Source organism: Lagenorhynchus albirostris, chromosome 3 (genome assembly GCF_949774975.1).
Source record: "Lagenorhynchus albirostris chromosome 3, mLagAlb1.1, whole genome shotgun sequence".
In the NCBI taxonomy this organism is placed as follows: domain Eukaryota; kingdom Metazoa; phylum Chordata; class Mammalia; order Artiodactyla; family Delphinidae; genus Lagenorhynchus; species Lagenorhynchus albirostris.
In genome coordinates this window covers 20,180,142-20,203,771 of record NC_083097.1, presented here as the reverse complement: position 1 = coordinate 20,203,771, position 23,630 = coordinate 20,180,142, and the positions used below count along the sequence as shown (strand labels likewise).

Sequence of the window (23,630 nt, the reverse complement as noted above, 5' to 3'; positions counted from 1 at the left end):
TCAAAAAGTTTAGAACATTCCAGAAAGATCAGAGTCATTTCAAATTTTTGTTTTGCTTTGTTTTCTTATGGCACCTAAAAACATATAAGATGTGATAAAAACATACAAATGAGAAAGACAAAGTTTTCACTGACATTTGTTCTCTCATTTTAAAAAAGTACAAATATCTATATACAATATTCAGGATCAAAATTACTGCTCACTTTAAACTGTTAGCCCATCAATTATTTTGGATTTCATTTGTTTCTTTATCCTCAGCAGACTGATTTTGCTTATCCTTTTTACAATGTGGGCCAGTCTAGTAGGAGTTCAAGTGGTTGCACAATTTCCAAGTACACACTTCTCTGACTCCTAACTATGCAGCAGTGGAATGTCGGAACCTCTACTTTTATGCACCATGTGACTCTAGCTCAAAGTTTAAAATTCTGTAGGTTCTGCCGTATCATCAAGTGACTTCATATTATATATATATATTTATATGCATATATATTAAAATTATTATTTGATTTATATAATTTTACCTAAATATTTTCTTATAGTCACATATATGTCACATACATGACAGGTTACATATTGGCAGACAAAACCTGCATATGGTAGTCAAGTACAGCTCCCATCTGTCAGCATGATTTTCCCATAAATCCCTCTCCCATCCATTTAACTTCATTGAAATTGCTGCATTCTTTGGATCTTTTTCCTTTAAAGCTTTTTTTTTTTTCTTGTCATTCCTTCGGTAGACATTTATTGAACATACACTCTTATTCTTCCCCATTGAATACTACCAAGCATTCCCTTGGCAGAACTCCTAACTGATTTTAATAGCCTGTGTTCTGTGTTCCTGGTTTTAAAATGGCCTTCTTAAAATAAAATATAATACTTAAAAAAAGTTCAGTTTAAATTGTGGCATTATTAAGAGGCAATATATTTGTCCACACAGTGAAATAGATTCTAAATATTCTCATAGACTAATGGTTATTACATGTTAAAATATGTCTGTGGATTCTTTCTTAAGTTAAATTTTTCATCAGGATGCAAATTTCAGGACCAGGAGAAAAGAATCCATTTATGTGTACTAAGCAACAGAATTAATGACTTCATTGCTTATTAATGACAGAGTCTAGTTAAGATTGTTGTTGTATATTTGAATTTATACTAACTTGATGTAGAAAAAGAATATTTTTGGATGTTAATCTTGATAGGCCATGCAGATTAAAAAGATGTATATATATAATCAAAGAGGTAAAGTAGTTTTACTAAAGCAGTGTATTTAGGGATGGATAATCAGATAATACTGGTCATGTTATAAACTGTCCGTGTCATGTATTGTAGATGTTAATGCAATAATCAAAGGTATTTTCCTAAAATATGTCTTTTGGAACTGATTTTTAAATGAAAATGTTAGGTAATAAATATAATTTACCGATAGAGAATTGAAAAATAAATGGTTGCCCCTTGAACAACTCAGGGATTAGGGGTGCAAATCTCCCCTCGCCCCCTCCCCACAGTCAAAAATCTGAGTGTAACTTTATAGTTGGCCCTCTGCATCCGCGGTTCTGTGTCCAAGGATTCAACCTCACATTTATTTATTCAATAAACACAGACTCTAGTTTATATTTTCTGAAAATATCTGCATATAAGTAGACCCAGGAAATTCAAACCCATGTTGTTCAAGCGTCAACTATAATTATATCAGGTTTGAAAAAGAACCAGGATCTCTCTGTATCTTCAAGATAATTTCACATAATCCTTTAAATTTTGTCACTAGCTTTTAAACTGAACTACAAGAAAAAAGACAAAACACACATAAAATGGATTTGGAAAAGAAAATGATGCTCTATATTGATTTACATAATGCAACTTCCTGTCATATTTCTGTAGAAATAAGGATACTTATCATTTGCCAAAATACCAAAGAAATCATTCAACAAATATTTGTAGGTCACCATGTCAGTTACTAATTTGTTTCTCAGGGAATTCTCAGTCTGTTAGGAAAGAAGATTCAGTATGAGAAATAAGATTCATTGAGTATCTACTAGATTCCAAGTATGATGCTTGCTGTTTTCATGCTTGATTTCCTGTTTGAGATGTGAGATGAAATGAATTCCTAATACAATGTGGTAAATGGCAGAGATGATGGTACAAGGTGCTTTAGGATGGAAGGGGACAAATAGCTTCTCCTTCAGGTAATCATGGAACAGTCCAAGGAGGAGGTAAAATTTACGTTGACTCTTTCAGTAGTAAAATAATTATGTCAACTTGGGATATAATTTGTGAATTATTCCAGATATAGAGATACAATGTTTTGCTTTATTTGTGAATGGCTAAAGCATGTAGTTTGAATACAAAACTAAATCTATATTGTGTTAATAGAGAGGGATGGGGTTTATTAAGGAAATTTGCAAATTACTGGTCTATTCTACTTAGAACTGATTTAAAATAAAAATCTAAAATAAGCAATCCTCAAAAATAAAATCATATTAACTGTATCAAAATGTTAAGTTATTCTTCTAGTGTAATTTATTAAAAACCCCGCAAAAAGATCATAAATTTCAATTGATTTTTGGAAATATTATACAAGTTTGGAACACTAAAAGAAAAAAGTTTTATGGCACTTTCAAAATTATTTTGTGTTATTACTTACAAAATACTATTTAAAAATAATATTTCATATCTTGTTCCTTCAAATAAATGACAGTTGTGGCTTAGGAAAATATATGCCATAACTAGATATTACTCCTAGTTTTGTCATGTTTATTTTGATTTGTTTTTTAAGTTTTTAAATAGGGAACATTAAAGATAACTTGGGGGATTATGCTTGCTAACTCAAGAATTATGAAACGTTTGTAAACAACTAGGCTTGTGAAGTGGCAGGAACCACCAATGTACAGCTCTTTTAAACCTTGGCTGACACCCCCCCAAATAATGGAACTTATCCCAACTACATCATCCTGATTGATAAACCTGTAGTTGGGCTTTGGAATGACACCTGACACAATGCCTTTAATCAATTTGCAGAATAGTTGGTTTTGTAATATATATACTAAGATTTAATTTGATACAAACATATAAAAACTCCTATCCCAAACTTTTCTATTTTTAAAACATTTCTAGTTAAAATGTATACATTTTATAATGATACATGTGGGTAAGAAACCAAAGCTACCTGGGTATCATACTTTGAAGCTGCTGAACACCATCATAAATTGATGATCTACTACTCTGAGGGAACTAATGCTGTCTCCAGTATTCTTACTAAAAGACTTTACTAGTGGGAATGATATTTTGCATTTGATCCTTGTAATAATTCTTCAACAGAGTTCTCAATCACTAGGTAATGTCCGTTGGTAATGTAAAATTGTAATTCCAAGTTTTGTGGAAAAATACCTCAAGGTTAGTTGAATATGCAATAGACAATGATTTAATTAAACAACCATTCAGAAGACCAGCATTTGAATGCAGAACGAAGGTCAATTCAGGTCTTGGGAAGAGGTTTTGGGAGGATGGGAGAGGGTCAGTTTGTGTGTGTGTGTGTTTGTGATAAATCCATGACACAGTCTGCATCCTGGTTCAGTACTATGTACTTTCCTGAAATTATTATATATCACTATATATGTGTCTTTGCATTTCACCATTTTCTCCTGCAAACCATCAGTAATGCTGCCATGTGTTTTTCTCTGCCCTCAATGTTCAGATTTTCCTTGGATCGCCACACTGACCTCGACAGGATTTTTAACATACATTCTGGAAATGGATCCCTTTATACATCAAAGCCACTTGACCGTGAACTATCTCAGTGGCACAATCTTACTGTTATCGCTGCTGAAATCAGTAAGATGAGTTTTATGTATATCATATTTAGCATAATTTTAGGTTTTATTTTGTATTAAGAATAATTTCTTCTCATTGCACACATGAGTTGTAATTTCAATCTAAGGTTTTAAAAGGCTTCTCTACACCTATAATTTTTTTCAATAGTTTCTATATATACTGAGAAATAGCTGTAGGCATCCACAAATCTACATTTAATATTAACTCATAAAAATGATCTAGAATTGGAAACTAAAGATATTCTCTTTGGGAGAAAGGGAAATGTATTAAAATTGTTGCTTGGATGCCATGAATTAAAATCGATGCTAAAATGCTGGGAGTCCATTATTTAACAATAAACACAGAGATAGATATTATTACTTCCTTTTTACAGGTGAAGAAACAAAGGTATTAGTAATAAGAGCTAACATTAAACACTCGGTGAAGGTATTATTCTAAGAATTTTAAATTAATTCTTTCCTCCTAATATTTTTCTTGACCTTATTTAACAGAGAAGGAAATAAGACTCCAGGGATATTAGTAAATTGTCCAAAGTCACAATGCCAGAAGTAGTAAAACTGGGATTTTAAACTAGTCATTCTGTTTCTAGAATGACTTAATTCTATACCAAATTTACAAAATTTCATCCAGCTAGTAACAGACAAAGCCAGCATTCAAAATCATATCTGCCTCTAATTGCAAAAGTTCTTGTCCATACACAGGACTGGTTACATAATTTTTAGAGCCTATTATAAAATGAAAGTATCAGGCCTCATGTTAAAACATGATTAAGAAATTTAAGATGGCAACACTATAAAACTCTTAGAGGAAAACATAGGCAGAACACTCTATGACATAAATCACAGTAAGATCCTTTTGACCCACCTCCTAGAGAAATGGAAATAAAAACAAAAATAAACAAATGAGACCTAATGAAACTAAAAGCTTTTGCACAGCAAAGGAGAACATAAACAAGACGAAAAGGTAACCCTCAGAATGGGAGAAAATTATTTGCAAATGAAGCAACTGACAAAGGATTAATCTCTAAAATTTATAAGCAGCTCATGCAGCTCAATATCAAAAAAACAACCAACCCAATCCAAAAATGGGCAGAAGACCTAAATAGACATTTTTCCAAGGAAGATATACAGATTGCCAACAAACACATGAAAGGACGCTCAACATCACTAATCATTAGAGAAATGCAAATCAAAACTATAATGAGGTATCACCTCACAGCTGTCAGAATGGCCATCATCATAAAACCTACAAACAATAAATGCTGGAGAGGGTGTGGAGAAAAGGGAACCCTCTTGCATTGTTGGTGGGAATGTAAATTGATACAGCCACTATGGAGAACAGTATGGAGCTTCCTTAAAAAACTAAAAATAGAACTACCATATGACCCAGCAATCCCACTACTGGGCATATACCCTGAGAAAACCATAATTCAAAAAGAGACATGTACCACAATGTTCGCTGCAGCTCTATTTACAATAGCCAGGACATAGAAGCAACCTAGGTGTCCATCGACAGATGAATGGATAAAGAAGATGTGGCACATATATACAATGGAATATTGCTCAGCCATAAAATGAAACAAAATTGCACTATTTGTAGTGAGGTAGATGGACCTACAGTCTGTCATACAGAGAGAAGTAAGTCAGAAAGAGAAAAACAAATACCGTATGCTAACACATATATATGGAATCTAAAAAAAAAAAAAAAAAAAGGTTCTGAAGAACCTAGGGGCAGGACAGTAATAAAGACACAGATGTAGAGAATGGACTTGAGGACACAGGGAGGGGGAAGGGTAAGCTGGGACGACCTGAGAGAGTGGCACCGACTTATATACACTACCAAATGTAAAATAGATAGCTAGTGGGAAGCAGCCGCATAGCACAGGGAGATCAGCTCGGTGCTTTGTGACCACCTAGAGGGGTGGGATAGGGAGGGTGGGAGGGAGACGCAAGAGGGAGGAGATATGACGATATATGTATATGTATATGTATAGCTGATTCACTTTGTTATAAAGCAGAAACTATCACACCATTGTAAAACAATTATATTCCAATAAAGATGTTTAAAAAAAAAAAAAGATGGCCACAGCAGAGCATTAAATAAGGGTGTGTGGGGCCCTTCTGAGTGAGAGGCCCTGCTCAGTTAGACATGGCCATGAGCCAGCCCTGCCCACACACACAAACCTGTTCATGGTTTCTGATTCCTGCATTATCATATGTGCATGGAATAGAGCAACTCTTTGTTTTAAAAAGAAGCATAAATTAGGGACTGAATCATGGTAAAAAAAACCCAAAAAACAAAAAAAACTAAGCCTATACATTTCAGATCTGAAAAACTAAGCTGAATCCACAAACATATATCAAGGTCAAGTTATTCGAAGTAATCATTCCAAGATTTGGAAAACAGGGCATTGGGGCTGAATTACGAAGAGCCTCAGAAGGATGGAACCGGGCTAGACTGACCATCAGCAATGAACTTAATGCCTCAAGAGAAAGTACTAGATTTAATTTTTTCTTAAATCTGCCTCTGAAATATAGATTAACCCCACCATCCAAACAATCCAGTTTTTCCATAATGAGATATAAATAGCTGTGTCTCTCAGGGTGAACTGAAGAATTTTTTAGTTTTTCTTAAGGAAAGTTTTCTTTCTCTGTCTGTATCCATATCACAGTGTTTAGATGTGCCCGACAGGATCCAGTCTGATTACTCCAGAATCATGATTGTTTGTGCTCTATGCTCTATTCAAGGTCCTTATTCAAGCCTAATGACCTCGGAATTGCATTTTCCATTTCAGATACTTTGAGAAATTTAACTTTTAAAGCTAGTTGAAGTAATGACAATTCTGTAAAAAGCTAAGTCAATTATGTTCTTCTTTTTAAGAATTAAACCTACTTTCTGCCCGTAAATAAAATCAATCTATGGAGTAACTGCTGGAAATGCCTACCTGCAAAGCCACAAACAGTCAGGGGCCCATCATACTGTTCCGATTATCAAATGGAATGAGGGGGAGAGGGAAACAGCATGTAAGGAATTGTTTTCACTAGATTTTAAACACTGGGTTTGTGGTAAGCATGCCATACACCAAGCCCAGAGTAGTGCAGAATGGCCTGGAAATGTACTTCTTACCAATGTTTCCAGGCTCTGCCTCTAACAGTTTAATTCTACATTCATATCAGTGTATCCCATCGTATGGAAAGTATTACTCCAGGTAATCATTTAATGCACTATACCATGGAATAACTTCTCTTTTTCTTCTTTAAAAAGTATTTTAAAATCCCATGTGGAGAATATAAAATCTAAAATTAAGGTCATAATCAGGGATTGTAAAACACTTTGATGTAGAAACCAATGAGTTCCTATAACCACATCTGAAGATTAAATTATAAGCATTGCAATATATTCTGACAACAGTAGAGCAAAGTTTATGACTGAAGGACTCCATTTTCCATACCTGCTTCCTCATTAGTAGAAATCCTTGCCTTAAGTAGGTAGAAAAGATACCTCTTTCTAAAGCCTGGGATTTCTAGATAACGATTTATACTTTCTTCTTCCTGGAGGTATGGAAAAGCCTGTGAATACGTGGCGTGGTTTTACCTTAGGACATACATTTTAAGATCCTTTGTTGCTCACACATTCTCACTACAGTAGAGTTTGCTGGATGACCAAGAGTCTCAGGTGGTAAATATATGCCAGTTCCTATTCAGTAGGATGCTTCCTTGGAAGGCTTTATATTCTTATTTCTACCTAAGCAGCCGCATCTGCCAGTAAAAAGATTAGTGTAAGCACTGTTTTTTGAATAGGTGACTCCAGGCCTGATGCTTTACAAAATGTGTTTATCCCCGTGGATTTAGCTTTTGATTTGAAGAGCCTTGAGTTACCTGTAAAGAGGCTGGAGAATCTCCATATTGTGTTAGGGAAGGGACTGACAATGCAGTTTTTTAGATGTGAAACTTTTGTCTTTCTTGGCTTCTGTGGCACAGTTAGAAACTGAATTGCTACCAACAAAAGAGTTTTTTTTTTTGTTTTTTTGGTTTTTTTGCGGTATGCGGGCCTCTCACTGTTGTGGCCTCTCCCGTTGCGGAGCACAGGCTCTGGACGCGCAGGCTCAGCAGCCATGGCTCACAGGCCCAGCCGCTCCGTGGCATGTGGGATCTTCCCGGACCAGGGCACGAACCCGTGTCCTCTGCATTAGCAGGCGGATTCTCAACCACTGCGTCACCAGGGAAACCCAAGAGTTATTTTTATGTCAAGACTTTGTATTGAAGGAAAACATTTAGATTATGTCCATTAACTATAAAAGTAGGTTAAAGAGCACATTCTGGAAAATACAGAAGAATCATGCCTTCCCACTCTTCCCCATAGCATCAAGTAACTCGGGGTAGTTGAGGATTCATTTGGAGGTGAACACAATGCCTCTGGGTTTTAGCAAGTTGTTTAGGAGTGAGGGAGGTAGGAAAATAGCAGAAAAACATTTTTCTCATTTTTTTCTCCTCTCCTCACTTTTTCCCAAATGTACTCCTCTTGAGACCCACATGAATTGCAGGAAAGCTAGTTAACACATTTTTATTGTGTACATGCTTTGCGTGGAGAAAGATAGCTTAAGCTTTTAAGTAATGTAAGGAAATAAGATATGACAGTGGTACTTCCCTGTTGGCGCAGTGGTTAAGAATCTCCCTGTCAGTGCAGGGGACACAGGTTTGAGCCCTGGTCCAGGAAGATCCCACATGCCTCGGAGCAACTATGCTCATGCGCCACAACTACTGAGCCTGCGCTCTAGAGCTTGTGAACCACAACTACTGAGCCCACGTGCCACAACTACTGAAGCCTGCACACCTAGAGCCCGTGCTACGCAATAAAGACAAACCACCGCAATGAGAAACCCACACACCACAACGAAGAGTAGCCCCTGCTCGCTGCAACTAGAGAAAACCTGCACGCAGCAACAAAGACCCAACGCAGACAAAAATAAATAATAGATAAATAAATTTCAAAAAAGGAAGATATGACAATGATAATAAAGGATCTTAATAACAATAGTCAACATGTATTTGTTTTGTGTGTATACCAACAAACTGATACTTCGATAAGAAGTTTCCATGCATTAGCTCACGTAATTATTCAAATAACTGTATAAGATCAGAAGTTCTATTTTGATTCATTTTGAGTAAACTGAGGCATTAGAGACAGAGTGTAAACTGGCCAAAGTCACACAATGAATAAGTGGTAGACCTGGGGATCAGGTCAACTCTGTTTGACTCCAGGATCTAAACTCTAACCACCTGACATACTAAGAAGTGAATAATATGCAGCAATAGATTAGCAAATATGAAATCAGAGCCTGAGAACTGAACACATATGGGTTAAGAAGACTGAAGGAAGACTAAACAAGAGTGTTAAAGAGGAGATGCACTTTAAAGTTTCCCTTGAAAAGAGTAAAGTAAGGTAAATACACTTCAGATGGAAGTGTCTGCCTTGCTTCATACTACTCAGCCTTGTAAACGACCCTGCCAAGTAATCAGTTCTTACATGTTACTTTTTTAAAATGATGATTTAATTATTTTAGTAACATTACAATTACATGGAGAGAAGGGAGGAGAAATAAATTCTCTTGAGTAGTGATATACTCCCTGTTTGTACCTGACAATATTTTTTAACCCTTGTGTCTGAAAATTATTTAGATAAAATTAGAAAATCAGATAAATTTCACAAGGGTAAATCATATTATTCATAACCAAAGTTGGTAGAGGCCACTTAGTAAGATGGCTACTGTCCCTCAGCTTATCTATTTTTTTTTTGCTTTATTTTTAGCGAATTATCTCCTTTCTCCTTTTATATTGATCTTGAGCTTGACTTTACCAAAGTTCACAAAGAAGTTGAACTATATCCAGAGACTGAGATTTTGACATCACAAAGGCTGATGAATATAAACCTGAATTTAAGATCTCCAAACACGTCAGATATCAGTGCAAGTGCCTAGAAAAATTCTTGGTGGAGATAATGCAATTATGACTAATATGCGGTTGTTACCCAAGGCTAAGATATATTTTAAAATTCCATTTACAAATCAAAACATATTTTTAAATGCATATTTTTATGTGAAAACTTTGATGCCCTTGATTTTAGCCAAAAAAAATCATGATTATTACACTACATGTTACTATTGAACTAATTTTGTTATACAAAATTGAGCCTGGATTGTTGAAATGGTACCAGTAACAATTGTATTAATGAAACATTTGAAATCTTGTATTTCATTGTAAATTTCCATCCAGTTTGTAAAATTAGTAGCTATATATTAAAATTTCCAAAAGGAGGGATGAGAGTAGCTGTTGGAATACATTTTAGTGATAGAAGTAGTCAGAAGGGTAGGTTGTAATATAACAACTACCACGTAGATGACCTCGGGCAAGTTACTAATTTATTTAAAACCACTCTTCATCCAAAAAAAAATGGTATAAATTAAGAAATATAATGAAATATAATAAAGATTTAATAAATATTTGTTCTTATATTGTGTATTTGGAGAATAAGGACACAAATATAATATGAACTCAATTATACTGGATTGTGCTTTTAAAAAGATTTTTCAAAATATTAATAGTACTCTTGGGCCCATTAATAACTGAATTCATGACTACCTAATTAGGCTCTGCAGTAATTTTCTTTATCGCATTTGCTCATTACGTTAGTAGAATGAAGGTGATGCTTATTTGTATGTGAGCACTTAATATCCACAAGAGGCTTATATAAATTAAATCTGGTGTACAAATGTGTCTTCCTAAACAGATTTTTTCCTTTCCTTTTTCTAGACAATCCCAAAGAGATGACTCGGGTGGCTGTTTTTGTGAGAATTTTGGATGTTAATGACAATGCCCCACAATTTGCCGTGTTCTATGACACTTTTGTATGTGAAAATGCCAGACCAGGACAGGTAAGCACCCATAGAATTTTAAAGTGTAGGAAGATTTGAACAGGGACGTTAAGTATTTTCTTTTCCCAACCTTGAGAGGAGTGAGTGAACAGAGATAAAATCACTCATATAAAGTCCCAGTAGTATGATTAAAAGCAAACAAAAAACAAAAGCAAAGGCTGATGTTTTTAGGGTTAAAAATGTTTTAAATAATAGTGTAAACACATTTCATATGTCCTTCGTAAAGTTCTAATGTAAATATGGGATTTAACTGTAGCCACAAAAGTTAAAGTGTAAGAAGAAATAACTTCTTAAACTTTCAAAAACAAAAATAAACGAACAAAAGAAAAAATAAATCCTGCTTTGCCATTAGATAAATATTGGTAACAGCTCACAAGATGGGAAATGAAAGTTGGGGAAAACAGAGACAAATACTTGGGATCATCAAAGACAAATACTTGGGATCATCAACATTCCAATGTATGCAAATACGGTTTTGAAGCAGGGCCGCAGAGTTCACTCTTAAGACTTATACTTGCATTTCATCATCGTAGCAACACATAAAGTGCTTAATGACTTCGTTTTCGTCCTTTAAAACATTCTTCCTACACCAGATTTGTTTATAAGTCTTTTCCTCAGTGGACTCATTTTGCTGTTTGAAGAGCCCCAGCCTGTATGGCTGAAAGAGATGCTCTTAATTGGTTTGAATGCCATCTTCACAGAAGGAAGCTGCATGTTATAAATAATAATTGGGAATCAAATGTGTTTTATTCAAGAAAGAGAAGCCATCGCGAAACTGTATTGCGTTTTGACATCATTTGATGCTCTTTATAAACATCGATGTGATTGGTACATTTTTATGCAAATTAGATTGTGAAATAGCTCAAATTCTTCCTTCAGAAGATTCTAACAGGAATTCAATAGCCTGTCTATTGTTTGAAATGGTAAAATTGCTGCAATTGGATTCATTTTTTTATTTGAAAGTGTTATGGAAATGTTTAATTTGGAATATTTAAAGGACTAAGCGGCTTCCAACCTACTTCTTAATGAAACAGTGTGCCCTAAAAATACAATTCCAAATAGTCCTCTGCTTGGCAGGCTCAGCATGATATGAGTTGAAGCCTTTTCTCTAGGAGATGAATTACCCACTTTGCAACTGCTGCATATATTGCTCGCTCTATGGTTATTCTATTTGATTTTCAAGAGATATCTTTTCAGAGCATTTGAGTCATTATAAATACTCATTCCCAAATGTATTCAAAATACACAAAATAAGGGATTGTGTTTGTTTATTTTTCTTATGCCTTTTTTCTTTTAACCTATATCTGGCTCAGTAATTTCATATTTTTTGAACTTTTAAAAACAAATTAGTATATTGAGGGAAAATAATCAAATCAAAGTTGATTTTAATTAAAAAAAGTAGTCTATTTTGACAAATTTGACAAGAAGAACATGATTAATAATTTTTGTCTAATTGGCGGCATGTGCAAAAGCCTCCCATAGTAGTTATTTTTAATAAGACTCGTTTGTTAATGTCATTTGGGTCTCATATGCTGAAAAATTGTTGCTTGAACTGAACTGTAATATACTCACTGATGGAATTCTAGGTTATGACATCCTAGCAGGAAAAATCAAAATAGTTATTTGATAAAGTCCTTCTTCACTGAGCCTTTCTTGAAATTAATTTGTTAAGTCTGTCTTCCCTCCTTCCGGGGAAATAGGAGCTTTTTGGAACTTCTGAGTGTGCTTTAGTTATTTATAGAGTAGTTTAGTCCACCCAGTACTCCTCTGAATTAACTGCTCTTTAAGAGCAGCACTTAGAACAACATAGAACTTAATTCTGATTCATTTTGTGTGTAGACTCAATGAGACAGAAATAAAGCTAATTGCCACCCTCTCCACCTTTCTTGCCTTTTCCCTGGCCTAAGGGTAGAAGATTTTCCCCCGGGGAAAGGGATGCAATTTACAAGTGATGTAGTATGAATAGTCCTGTCTTATGCTTGAACTAGGCAACTAGACTCCCATCTTTTCCATCTCAGACAGAGTCAAGGGACCTTGGGAAAGGGCAGAAGAGAGGACTGGCTATTTCTCTTTTCTTCCATTTTCTCTCACACAGGCTTTACTCCTTTAGTCAATAAAATATATTTTAATAATTTTTAATTTCTATGAGGGGGCAATAGCATTTCAGTCTCACAAGAGATTTCCCAGGGAGTCTCTCCAGGGAGACAGGCTGCTTATATTTACCCATTGATAGTATCTAAGCTCCAGGCCCTTATCAACACCCAAAATCCTATTACATATTTTCCATAGAACAGTGTTTAGTTACTTCCCTAACAACTAAAAAGGGTGTTTTTTTTACCAGAGCAAAGGGAATTGTCGCATCAGTGGAAACTACTAGTCTTTTCACCGAAAAAACTAAAATGTTAAAACTCAGTGACCAGTTTTCTGACTAAACATCTTAAAATCCATTTGTCATCCCAAACTTCATTATCTTATCCCTGAAACACCCTTCAAGTTCATTTAAGATTATTTTAGAATAGCTCAGTGAACATGCAAACCAATTATATAATTGCTAAGGAGATAAAATATAAATGACTTGTCTGTATCTAGTTTTCATATGCTCAAAATGGATACTGGACATCACCTTTTTTTTTTTTTTTTTTTCCTAACTGTGGCAACTTCTTTTATTGGCAGTGGGTCAGAATGAATTTGTCTCTAGTCGAAATAAAATAGTGAGGTCTTATAGGGAGAGACAGGAGAAACAGTTTTACCTCCTTCTTGTTGCCATCTTCTGATTTCTATTGCAACTCTTTATGGTACAAATACCGAAATAAAATGTGACTTTTTAATGTATGACTGGAAATGCAAAGGAAGACTGTATTAAAAGGTAAATGCTGAATATGGGGAAGTTGAATGCTAGAAGCCAAGTTATATCTCAAAGAGAAAAAAATCGATCTTGTAAAGGAAGTAAGTGTCTCTATCTGCATAGAGAAGTCTTCTGGTCATAAAAGTATGTTGTGATATGATATTGATTTGCAGCATGTCATTCTATTTTGTCTGCATTGTTAAATGAGTTTACTTATTCCCTTTATAACATTTAATGAAGATACATTAGCAAATCGCTGAAGTATTGCTACCATATACAGTGCTACTGTCTTTTATTAAAATAATACATCTTAATTGAGAATTTTTATGTAAACCTTTATAATTTCTTATAGTTATATGTAAAGATGTGGCCATTTCATTCTCTGAACTGTGTTATTTTGTCCATAAAAATGAACTGGAATTGTAATTTGTAATCACAGTTGCAAATGTAAATTTATTATGAGACATTGTAGTTTTTATTTTAAAAGACCATTAGCTTTACATTTCTATAATTTTTATGCATCTGTATGTGAGTTAATATATTAATATTGATATATATAAACATAAGAATTTCTATTAGTCTACTATCTTTCTTGATATGTTATTTCATTTATGCCATTTTTTTCCTCTTCAACTTATGTCTATAAATCACTATTTGAAAATAAAATCTTTTAGACTGCTCCGCAAACGAGTCAGTCAAGAAATATATTTGTAACTGAATAGATACATCTTAAAGGGTATTAGTTAAAATTATTTTAACATTTTTCTCTTGAATTCCTTTATATATATACCACCTTTTTGTTTTTGATTGAATGGATAAGCCATTAGCCATAAATTCTTGCTTATATTTAATCTTAAATAACCACTAAAATTTCATAATGTTAGATTTTTAAATATATATTTTAAATTATTTAAAGTTTTAAATGATTGTTTTGCTACTTATTTCTAGACGATAAACATTTATCTTTGTTTAGTCCAATTATATTTCTTGTATCATTTTGAAATAAATGATTAAGGAGTACCGCAACTTTACATTATAATTTTTTTCTTTTTTTTTTTTTGGTGTGCGCGGGCCTCTCACTGTTGTGGCCTCTCCTGTTGCGGAGCACAGGCTCCGGATGCGCAGGCTCAACGACCATGGCTCACGGGCCCAGCCGCTCCGCGGCATGTGGGATCTTCTGGGACCGGGGCACGAACCCGTGTCCTCTGCATCGGCAGGCGGACTCTCAACCACTGCGCCACCAGGGAAGCCCCACATTTAAATTTTTATAGAACACTTTAAAAGAAAAATAATTTAATATGGAATACTTAAAATATTTCCTTAATTTTTTCTAATTATTTTACATAGTGTTTTAAACTTAAAAATCCTTTCTAAATTAATAAAACATCAGTAACAAATATTTACATCAAATATCCAGACAATATTAAATTGAGTTAATGCAGTAAAAAGTATATTCCTTTCAGTTAAACATAAATTTGACCATTTACTAGGCATTGAAACACATATTTAACAACTTCTGAAATCTTCTTGCAAAATTAAAATATGCAAAAAATACATAAAATGATATTGTATAAATAAGTTAAGGACAAAATGGATATATATGCAAAAAATACATAGCTATCTGTTACATATATATTTGTATAATATTAATTAATTGTATAATATGTTCAAAGCAGTCATCTGTTTATAGTATAAGGTGTTAAATTTTCTACTTTGTTACTAGATAGCTTCTTATATTCTCTTACCCTAAAATAAATCAGAGTTGACCTTTTTAAAATAACCAATCCCTGTAGTATTATATGTATATGTTGAATTTAAAAATATATAATTCTGTTGACAGTGCAAATGAAGTGAACAGTTACTGTTAAATTAGATAATACTGTAATGTTTGTCTTTCCTTTATAAAGTTATATGTAATTGTCTATAAAATCTCTACATTCTTTGAATAGTTTTCACTTTACTTTTAATGAAGAGGAAAGCCCTAATCACAATAATTTTCTAAATTTTCCTACATTAGATACATTTATCTTCTAGATAAATGTTTAAATATACATGAAATACCTACTTATTTCAAATGCTATATCTAATAAAACTGTAAAGAATACAATGTTACTATTTATTATTTTAATTATAATTAAATTTAATTGATTTAGTATTATATTAATTACTAGGGAGAGAGAGAGACTTTGTTTAAATCTAAGTAATAATAAAAAGATGGAATAACTCAAACAAAGGTACATGCACAAGGAAGAAAATCAATTGTCCTTTAAAAAATGTTAGACAAAATTGGATATTAAAAAATTATATATTATAAAGCAGATTCTACCCATGGAAGTTTGATAAATATACATTTTTCTCTCTTCTGCAGCTAATACAGACTATAAGTGCAGTAGACAAAGATGATCCTTTAGGTGGACAAAAATTTTTCTTCAGTTTAGCAGCTGTCAATCCAAACTTCACAGTACAAGACAATGAAGGTAAATTTTAGAACGTGTTCATTATGATTTAAGGTGACATTAACAAGAAATTTTCCCCAAAGTAACAATTACCATATACATGATATATTCATTTATAGATCTGTGTTACAAAATTTTGGTTTCATTATATTTTTAATGCACTATTATGGTAATTTCTTAACAGTGGTTACTTTCTTGAATTTTAAGATTATAAAATATGTGAAAGAAGACTCTATATGGGTTCTAATGCAAAGACTGAATCTTGCAAACATTAGAAAGGCCGGAATAATCAGTTCCTATAACAAAATAGTAGGACACACAGAGAAATGAATGGCTCAATGAGACTCTTGTGTAAACTTCAGTGAGATTTAGCAGCAGCAGATTCACCAAAGCCAAAAAGGCATAGAAGAGACAAAGAAAAAATAAAAGTAGCCACATTAGCCTATGAGGGGATTGGGTGCAAAAACATAGTTTCAATGGCAAGATGCACTATTCTTCTGTGTAACATATGAATCTTATAATGACTCTGTGATCAAAAATACTAAACATATTTCTTGCATTCTCAAAGAAAGCAGCAACATATTTTTGAGGAAAAATACAAAAATGGGTCACTATTTTCAAAAAGTCAAACAGCTTTATTCTTTGGAAAATATGTATGGTAATTATTCTAGGCTAAACAAAAGTATGTAATCAGAGTTTTCTGTCTTCAACAAATTTATGTTAAAACTAATTATATAAGGTAGTTTTTGGTAAAAAGGCATACTTGTTTTAGAGCTACTATAGATGTAATTATTCTTAAAATAAATCTAATAACTACATTGGCATATTTACAATACCTTCCTAACTGTGTATGTACACTGGCAGAGCCAGGTTGCTATAGCATATCTAGGTGGATTTCAGAATGTCAGAAAGCAGTTTAAGATAATGGATAGTTTTACACTGAGCAACTACTACTTGAGATATTTGATATAGTATGATCTTTGCACAAATCAGCTGAAGGGAGGCATCGGTTGGTAACATCTATTTACTAATGAGCTTCTGAAATGTCTATCTTTTCTGTCCCTCTGGACACCTAAAATAATTGTGATTAGAAATATTTACGTAGAATTGGCAAATAAAATACAAAATGCCCAATATCAGATGTAATATCTGAATATCAGAAAAGGACCCATCACTTTAATTCGCTGAATCTGGTAACCTAAACATAGAATTTAGACAGGACATTCTTAGTACTGAGCTGAAATATTGTATTGTATTGTACCACTTTCTAATTGTATTTTAATTTGTTTTATGTTCTTGTTAAACTGAGCTCCAGATCTCAACAAGCCACCTCTCAATTTTAAAAAGTAATAGAGACTTGAAATAGTACTATCTTATCACCGCACTTCACAGTTACTGGGGAAACAACTCAAGGCTAATCTTAATTAATTTTTGATAAATAGTAGCAATTTCCTATACTGGGTAGAGTTCCTGATCCTACATAAGTTAGTCAAAGTAAGGACTGAAGCCATATGAATACAAACCTGAACATACACTAAATAGAATACCAGTAAAGTCTGATGGAATATTTGATCTAATCTTTCATAAATTCACTATTTTCTGTTATTGGGCGAATTTTGAAAGAAATTCCAATGACATAGACATCACCTTAAAGTTGACCTTCTTGAGAAAATACCCTTGCATTTGTCTATATGTTCATCTTAAAAATCTTTAATTCTGCATCTTTCTTAAAATACATTTCCTGCTTCTGTGATACCACAGTTGGTATCACATTGTTAAAGATGCCTCACTTTTCACTAACTTACAGGTCAAAAGCATAATTATATGATGACTTTCTGAATATTTAATAAAATGATTCAAACAGAATTGTTAGTTTAAGGTAAAACTTCTTTTCGCTCTTCAATGTATCAAAGCTATTGCAGGCAAAATTAAGATTTAGAAATTTTTGAAAAGTTAAAAGTAAGGCAAGAAGATTCTGAAAATACCCATATGCATGTAAATGTTTGTTTTAGTGTAGGTTTGAGAAAGGAAGAATTGTATCCTAATACTTCTTGGAAGAAAAGTCAGAATTGCAACATTATCAGGATTACATTTATTTTTTAAATTTGCTTATGCACATCTTCTATTTTGCTAATTTACTATTCTAGATTATGTGGTAGTTAACTGATATACTAAGATTTAACTTCTTGCTAAAATTTAGGAAATGATTACTTTATGTTCAACCACTACACCTGCAAAAAGATTGTCATGTTCTTTTCTTTTTCTTAAATTTTGCTATCCTGTTGGTTTGATTTAGCAATTGCCTAACTCACTCCCTTCCCTACATTGGCATTTTAAGCATCCGTATGGGATTGGCTAAACAAGACCCAGAACATTGGACAAACAGAATAGGAAATTATCATCCAAGTATATATTGATTTTATTTTTCAATATCATTATATAGATGCACAACCCACATTTAAGGATACTGGGTGAGTTATTGGATAAAGGAAATATCAGTAGCAATATACTAGGTAGGAGGATGCTAGCCTTGATTAAGTCCCTACTTCTTTCTGTGTGTCTGTTAGGCACTCCACATTAGTGTCTTCCACCAATACTTTGAGTTACACACTGTATTCATTTTAATTGGTGGAAATCAAAGTTCAAAAATATTAAGTAACTTGCTGACTGTTCTTCATACATCGGGACTCTTGAAGGTTTTTGAATGCTTAATTGATTTTAAAAATACAACTATAGTTAAAATTTACCCAATCATATTTTTCTTCATGAATATTGGATTAATGTGTGTTTTGTGTATGTGCACACACATACATTTGTAAATAAAAAACATTTACTATAATTTTTTCTTTGGTATGCGTAATATTTATGTTTTTCGAAAACTGTGATAAACAATATGCTACCATCTCTATAGTCTTGATAAATGATTCACTTATAAAAAATCACCATTTTGAAAGCATCTGAAAATTAGTTAAAAATCTAATAAGTAATAATGGTATTAGATTCTTCAAACTGTCTTATTTATCTTATCTATATTTGAATTGCCTTGTATATATTTGATAGGGAAATTGATATCAATTTTGTATTTTACACAAACAACTCTTTATTTTTGTGTCAAACCACGTTGATCAGGATGAGACAAATGTATTGTCCCCAAAGCCATTTGTAATATGTTAAAATTTATTTTAGATAATACTGCCAGAATTTTAACCAGAAAAAATGGCTTCAGTAGACATGAAATAAGCACCTATCTCTTGCCTGTGGTGATATCGGACAACGATTACCCGATTCAGAGCAGCACCGGCACACTCACCATCAGAGTGTGCGCATGTGACAGCCAAGGCAACATGCAGTCCTGCAGCGCTGAGGCCCTGCTCCTTCCCGCCGGCCTCAGCACAGGGGCCTTGGTCGCCATTCTCCTCTGCATCATTATTCTGCTGGGTAAGAAACAGTGATGATTTCCTAGATGGCTTACTTCACAGTGTTTGTAAGTGGAAATGTTACTATTAAAATACTTCCCCTAAAACTAACCCCAAAATTTAAGACAGACATCAATTAACAGTGGAATGTTGTTTGTATTAAAATATTTTATCTGATCAGACAGAGTCATTACCTTCCCTTTTTAAATAATGAAACTGAAAGTTAGAGATGTTCTAAACGTTTTCCAAGGTTACACAATTTCTGAGTGGCTGAGCTAAGGCAAGGCACCTTGCTGTCAGTCTTTATACGTAGTTTTCCAATAAATCTAAAGTATTTCCACTGTTTTTGGTTCTTATTACAGCTGGACAATGGCCTCACTATCTTACCTCTTCACTTATATAATGTTAACATAGCCCTTTACCTCATTCACTTGTCCCTAAAACATACTTGATTTTATAACCCAGAACAAATTGCTTTTTAACTGCTTTTGAGTTAAAAATCAGATTGTTTACTCTCTAGTTGCATTATCTTAAAACTATTGGGAGTATTCTTGTGACTCCAATCAAAAAACACTGTATCTGATATTTTAAGAAGCAGTGAAATGAACTGGGATTTTGAAGCCAATCTTAGTAAGTTTCATTATCCTCATTATTAGCACATTTTTTACTGGCTAAGATCCTTTAGCTGATCATAAGCAATCTGAGGTTTAAAATCGTTACATCACAAGTTTATGTGTGTGCACAAATCATGAATTTAGCCAAAAGAAAAGGTCACATTTTCTCAAAAACTTGAAGAATAAACATTTTCTTTCTCTTGGTGGTGGCCTATTTATTTTTTAATCAGTTTGAAGGTCAAGAACAGTTGTCAATGGATTAAAACTTTCTTTTTTGTTGCATTAATAAAAGTCCCGGGCTTCCCTGGTGGCGCAGTGGTTGAGAGTCAGCCTGCCGATGCAGGGGACACGAGGGGACATGGGTTCGTGCCCTGGTCCGGGAAGATCCCACATGCCGCGGATCGGCTGGGCCCGTGAGCCATGGCCGCTGAGCTTGCGCGTCCGGAGCCTGTGCTCCGCAATGGGAGAGGCCACAACAGTGAGAGGCCCGCGTACAGCAAAAAAAAAAAAAGTCCCTTGTCTGCCCTCTCACACAAGCTTGAGGGCAAGAGGTCTTACTGTTCTGAGTTAATAAAACAGAAAACATAACTTAATACCATTTTACATAACAACATAATTGCCTTCATTCAGGCTGCTGTAACAAAATATCATAGACTGGTAGCTTAAACCACAGAAATTTATTTCTCACAGTCTGGAGACAGGGAAGTCCAAGATCAAGGCACTGGTGGATTTCATGTTTCGCAAGGGCATACGTCCTATTTCACAGACGGCTGTCTTCTCTTGTATCCTCAAGGGGCAGAAAGCAATCCTCTCTTCTGTGTCATGTCAAGAGAGCACTAATCCCATTCATGAGGCTTCCACCTCCATGACCTAATTACTTCCCCAAGACTCCACTTCCGCACACCATCACATTGGGAATTTATTTAGGCTTTAGCATATGAATTTTTAGGGGACACATTCAGTCAAGACCAGTAATAAATCCCATATCCTTTAAATGTTTGTTCTAATGAGGCTAAATAAATATAGATATTTCTTCATACATATACCTGGTAAGATATTTTCCCTTCCTTTCCTCATCTAACTGAATTCACATCTGTTTCTCTAAATCATCATTTTTAAAGGATTATGACCAAAATGTTTGGGGATAAAGAATGAGGGTGGGAAACTAATACAACCAGAGGGAAAATGATTTTAGCTTTCTCCTATCTTTTATGCTATTACCATTATTATGATTACTAAAATAATAAGCATATTATTATTATTACTGATACCTTCCCATGGAAGTAGGGAAATGTCCTGTCTGAATGATACACATTTCTACTTGTGGATCTATACTCATTAAGATACATATAGCTGAAATTCATACATAATTTTTGTAGTTAATTCAGTGTAGTAATTTGAATTTACTCTTTGCCATCATGTGATCCAGCAATTTTTTTTTTGATCTCATGAGTGATATATATTTCCATGGAAAACCTCATAAATTTCTAAACTAATAATGTCTAAATAATGTGATCTTTTTTCCCAGTAATTAAGGCCTTCTAGTAACAATGTAAGGAAAAAAAATATGTAAGTCCATCTGCAAAGCTATTTAACAGATATGGATACTCCATATCTTGTGAAGAAAGCTGCCTTTTTAATATTGCATAAGGATGTAAAAATATGGGCGTATTTTTGCCCTTCTTCATTGTTTTATTTGAAGCTGAATTTGATTTGTGTCTATTTTTTAAACAACATCTTATGTCATTATTTAATGTAAAGTATAAATAACGTCTGTACAATCAGGAACTATCTTTAAACAGTTCTTAGAAAAATAGATAAAATAAGTCACTGTATTTGAAAAAACCTTTCACATTGCTTTAAAAGTAAATTAGAACCACTGTTCTTAAACTCTAACCATCCTGGCTAAATCCTTCAACACTCCCCTCTCCTCTCACGCCTCCCCCTCCCCACAAGCCCTGCAAAAAAAAAAATTATGGAAATACAAAATTAACCCTAAATTCTAACCAGTTCCAGAAAACCTAAATAACAAACTCGTTTATAGTACTTCCACTCGTTATTTATTAATATGTGTTTCAGATGGACCTCTAATGCATCTTTTTTCTTTTTTCAAGTTATAGTAGTACTGTTTGCAGCTCTGAAAAGACAGCGGAAAAAAGAGCCTCTGATCTTGTCTAAAGAAGATATCAGAGACAACATTGTGAGCTATAACGATGAAGGTGGCGGAGAGGAGGACACCCAGGCCTTTGATATCGGCACCCTGAGGAATCCTGCAGCTATCGAGGAAAAAAAGCTGCGGCGAGATATTATTCCGGAAACTTTATTTATCCCACGGAGGACTCCGACAGCTCCGGATAACACGGATGTCCGGGATTTCATTAATGAAAGGCTAAAAGAGCACGATCTGGATCCCACCGCACCGCCCTACGACTCACTTGCAACGTATGCCTACGAAGGAAACGATTCCATCGCGGAATCTCTGAGTTCTTTAGAATCAGGTACCACTGACGGAGACCAAAACTACGATTACCTCCGAGAATGGGGGCCTCGGTTTAATAAGCTGGCGGAAATGTACGGTGGCGGGGAAAGTGACAAAGACTCTTAACCTAGGATATATGTTCTGCTCAAGCAAGAGGAAGTAACTTTACCGACACCGTCTCCACTTCATAATATTTGATATTCAGGAAAATTTTCCTGCCACTCAGCACAATTTTTTTTCCCCTTTCCTTTTTAATTTGTTCATTAATTACATTAATTCTTCCCTGTAGGATGTCTCATGGAATATATACGACATTTTATTTAATCACTTCCAAGAGCCAAAGCTATGGAAATTCAGTGTTGTCCTTCTTAGGAAATAAAAGATAATTTCAGAAACATGAACAGGATAGTTCTCCCTTAAGCAGCCTCACAAACAAGCCACTTCCGTTTCTTAAAGGTGAAGAAAAAAATTTAAGGTATATCCTGTTCTGTATGTTAAATTAAAAAATAAAATGTACATGTGGTGTTAGTAGGTGTGATATGCAACCTGGTATACAAACGTTTGTGCAATTTCATTTCATCAAATTCTATCTGCTAATGTTTTATATTTATATTTTTGTATTTATTTTTTAAAAAAAATAAACCAGTTTTTACAACTACCTTGTCTCTAGCTTCTTTTTTCTCTAGGGAGAAAAAGTTTCTCCACAGACTAAATATCTTGGTACAAAATTCCACTGAATACAGGTAAGAACACAAAATCATTATCATTACTATTGAGAGCTCTAACCAAATTAATATGATTTAAGGAAGAATTATTTTTCCAATGAGTCTTGCTATGCTGTGATATGTGAAAAATTCTTCACATTAAGAGGGATAGTCATTTACAGATCACCTAAAAATTTACCATATAAGCAAATGTAAAACATGACCAGCCTTATGCTAAATATCCCCAAACACCAGCAATGCAGTAATTTCATTTTGTCTTTATTCACTAAAATAATATCTGAAAGAATAAAACGTTTTCTTTTTTTGTATGGCATTTGTGCTATTCAGGTTTATGGG

The 23,630-nt window shown here is 33.9% G+C and overlaps 1 protein-coding gene across 2 annotated transcripts in view; it reads left to right on the top strand.

Moving 5' to 3' along the window:
• Positions 1-23,087, top strand: part of LOC132517991 (cadherin-10) — a 123,662-nt gene extending 100,575 nt beyond the window's left edge. Inside the window, exons 7-11 of one of the 2 annotated variants that reach the window (XM_060146004.1) lie at positions 3,692-3,828; positions 10,638-10,759; positions 15,973-16,081; positions 19,247-19,498; positions 22,211-23,087. In XM_060146004.1, coding sequence (XP_060001987.1) covers positions 3,692-3,828; positions 10,638-10,759; positions 15,973-16,081; positions 19,247-19,498; positions 22,211-22,695 — 1,105 coding nt within the window. In that variant the 3' untranslated portion in view covers positions 22,696-23,087. Of the gene's footprint in view, positions 1-3,691; positions 3,829-10,637; positions 10,760-15,972; positions 16,082-19,246; positions 19,499-22,204 lie in introns of both variants that reach the window. The other variant, XM_060146003.1, reaches the window with a different exon arrangement.
• The last annotated feature ends 543 nt before the right edge of the window (positions 23,088-23,630 follow it).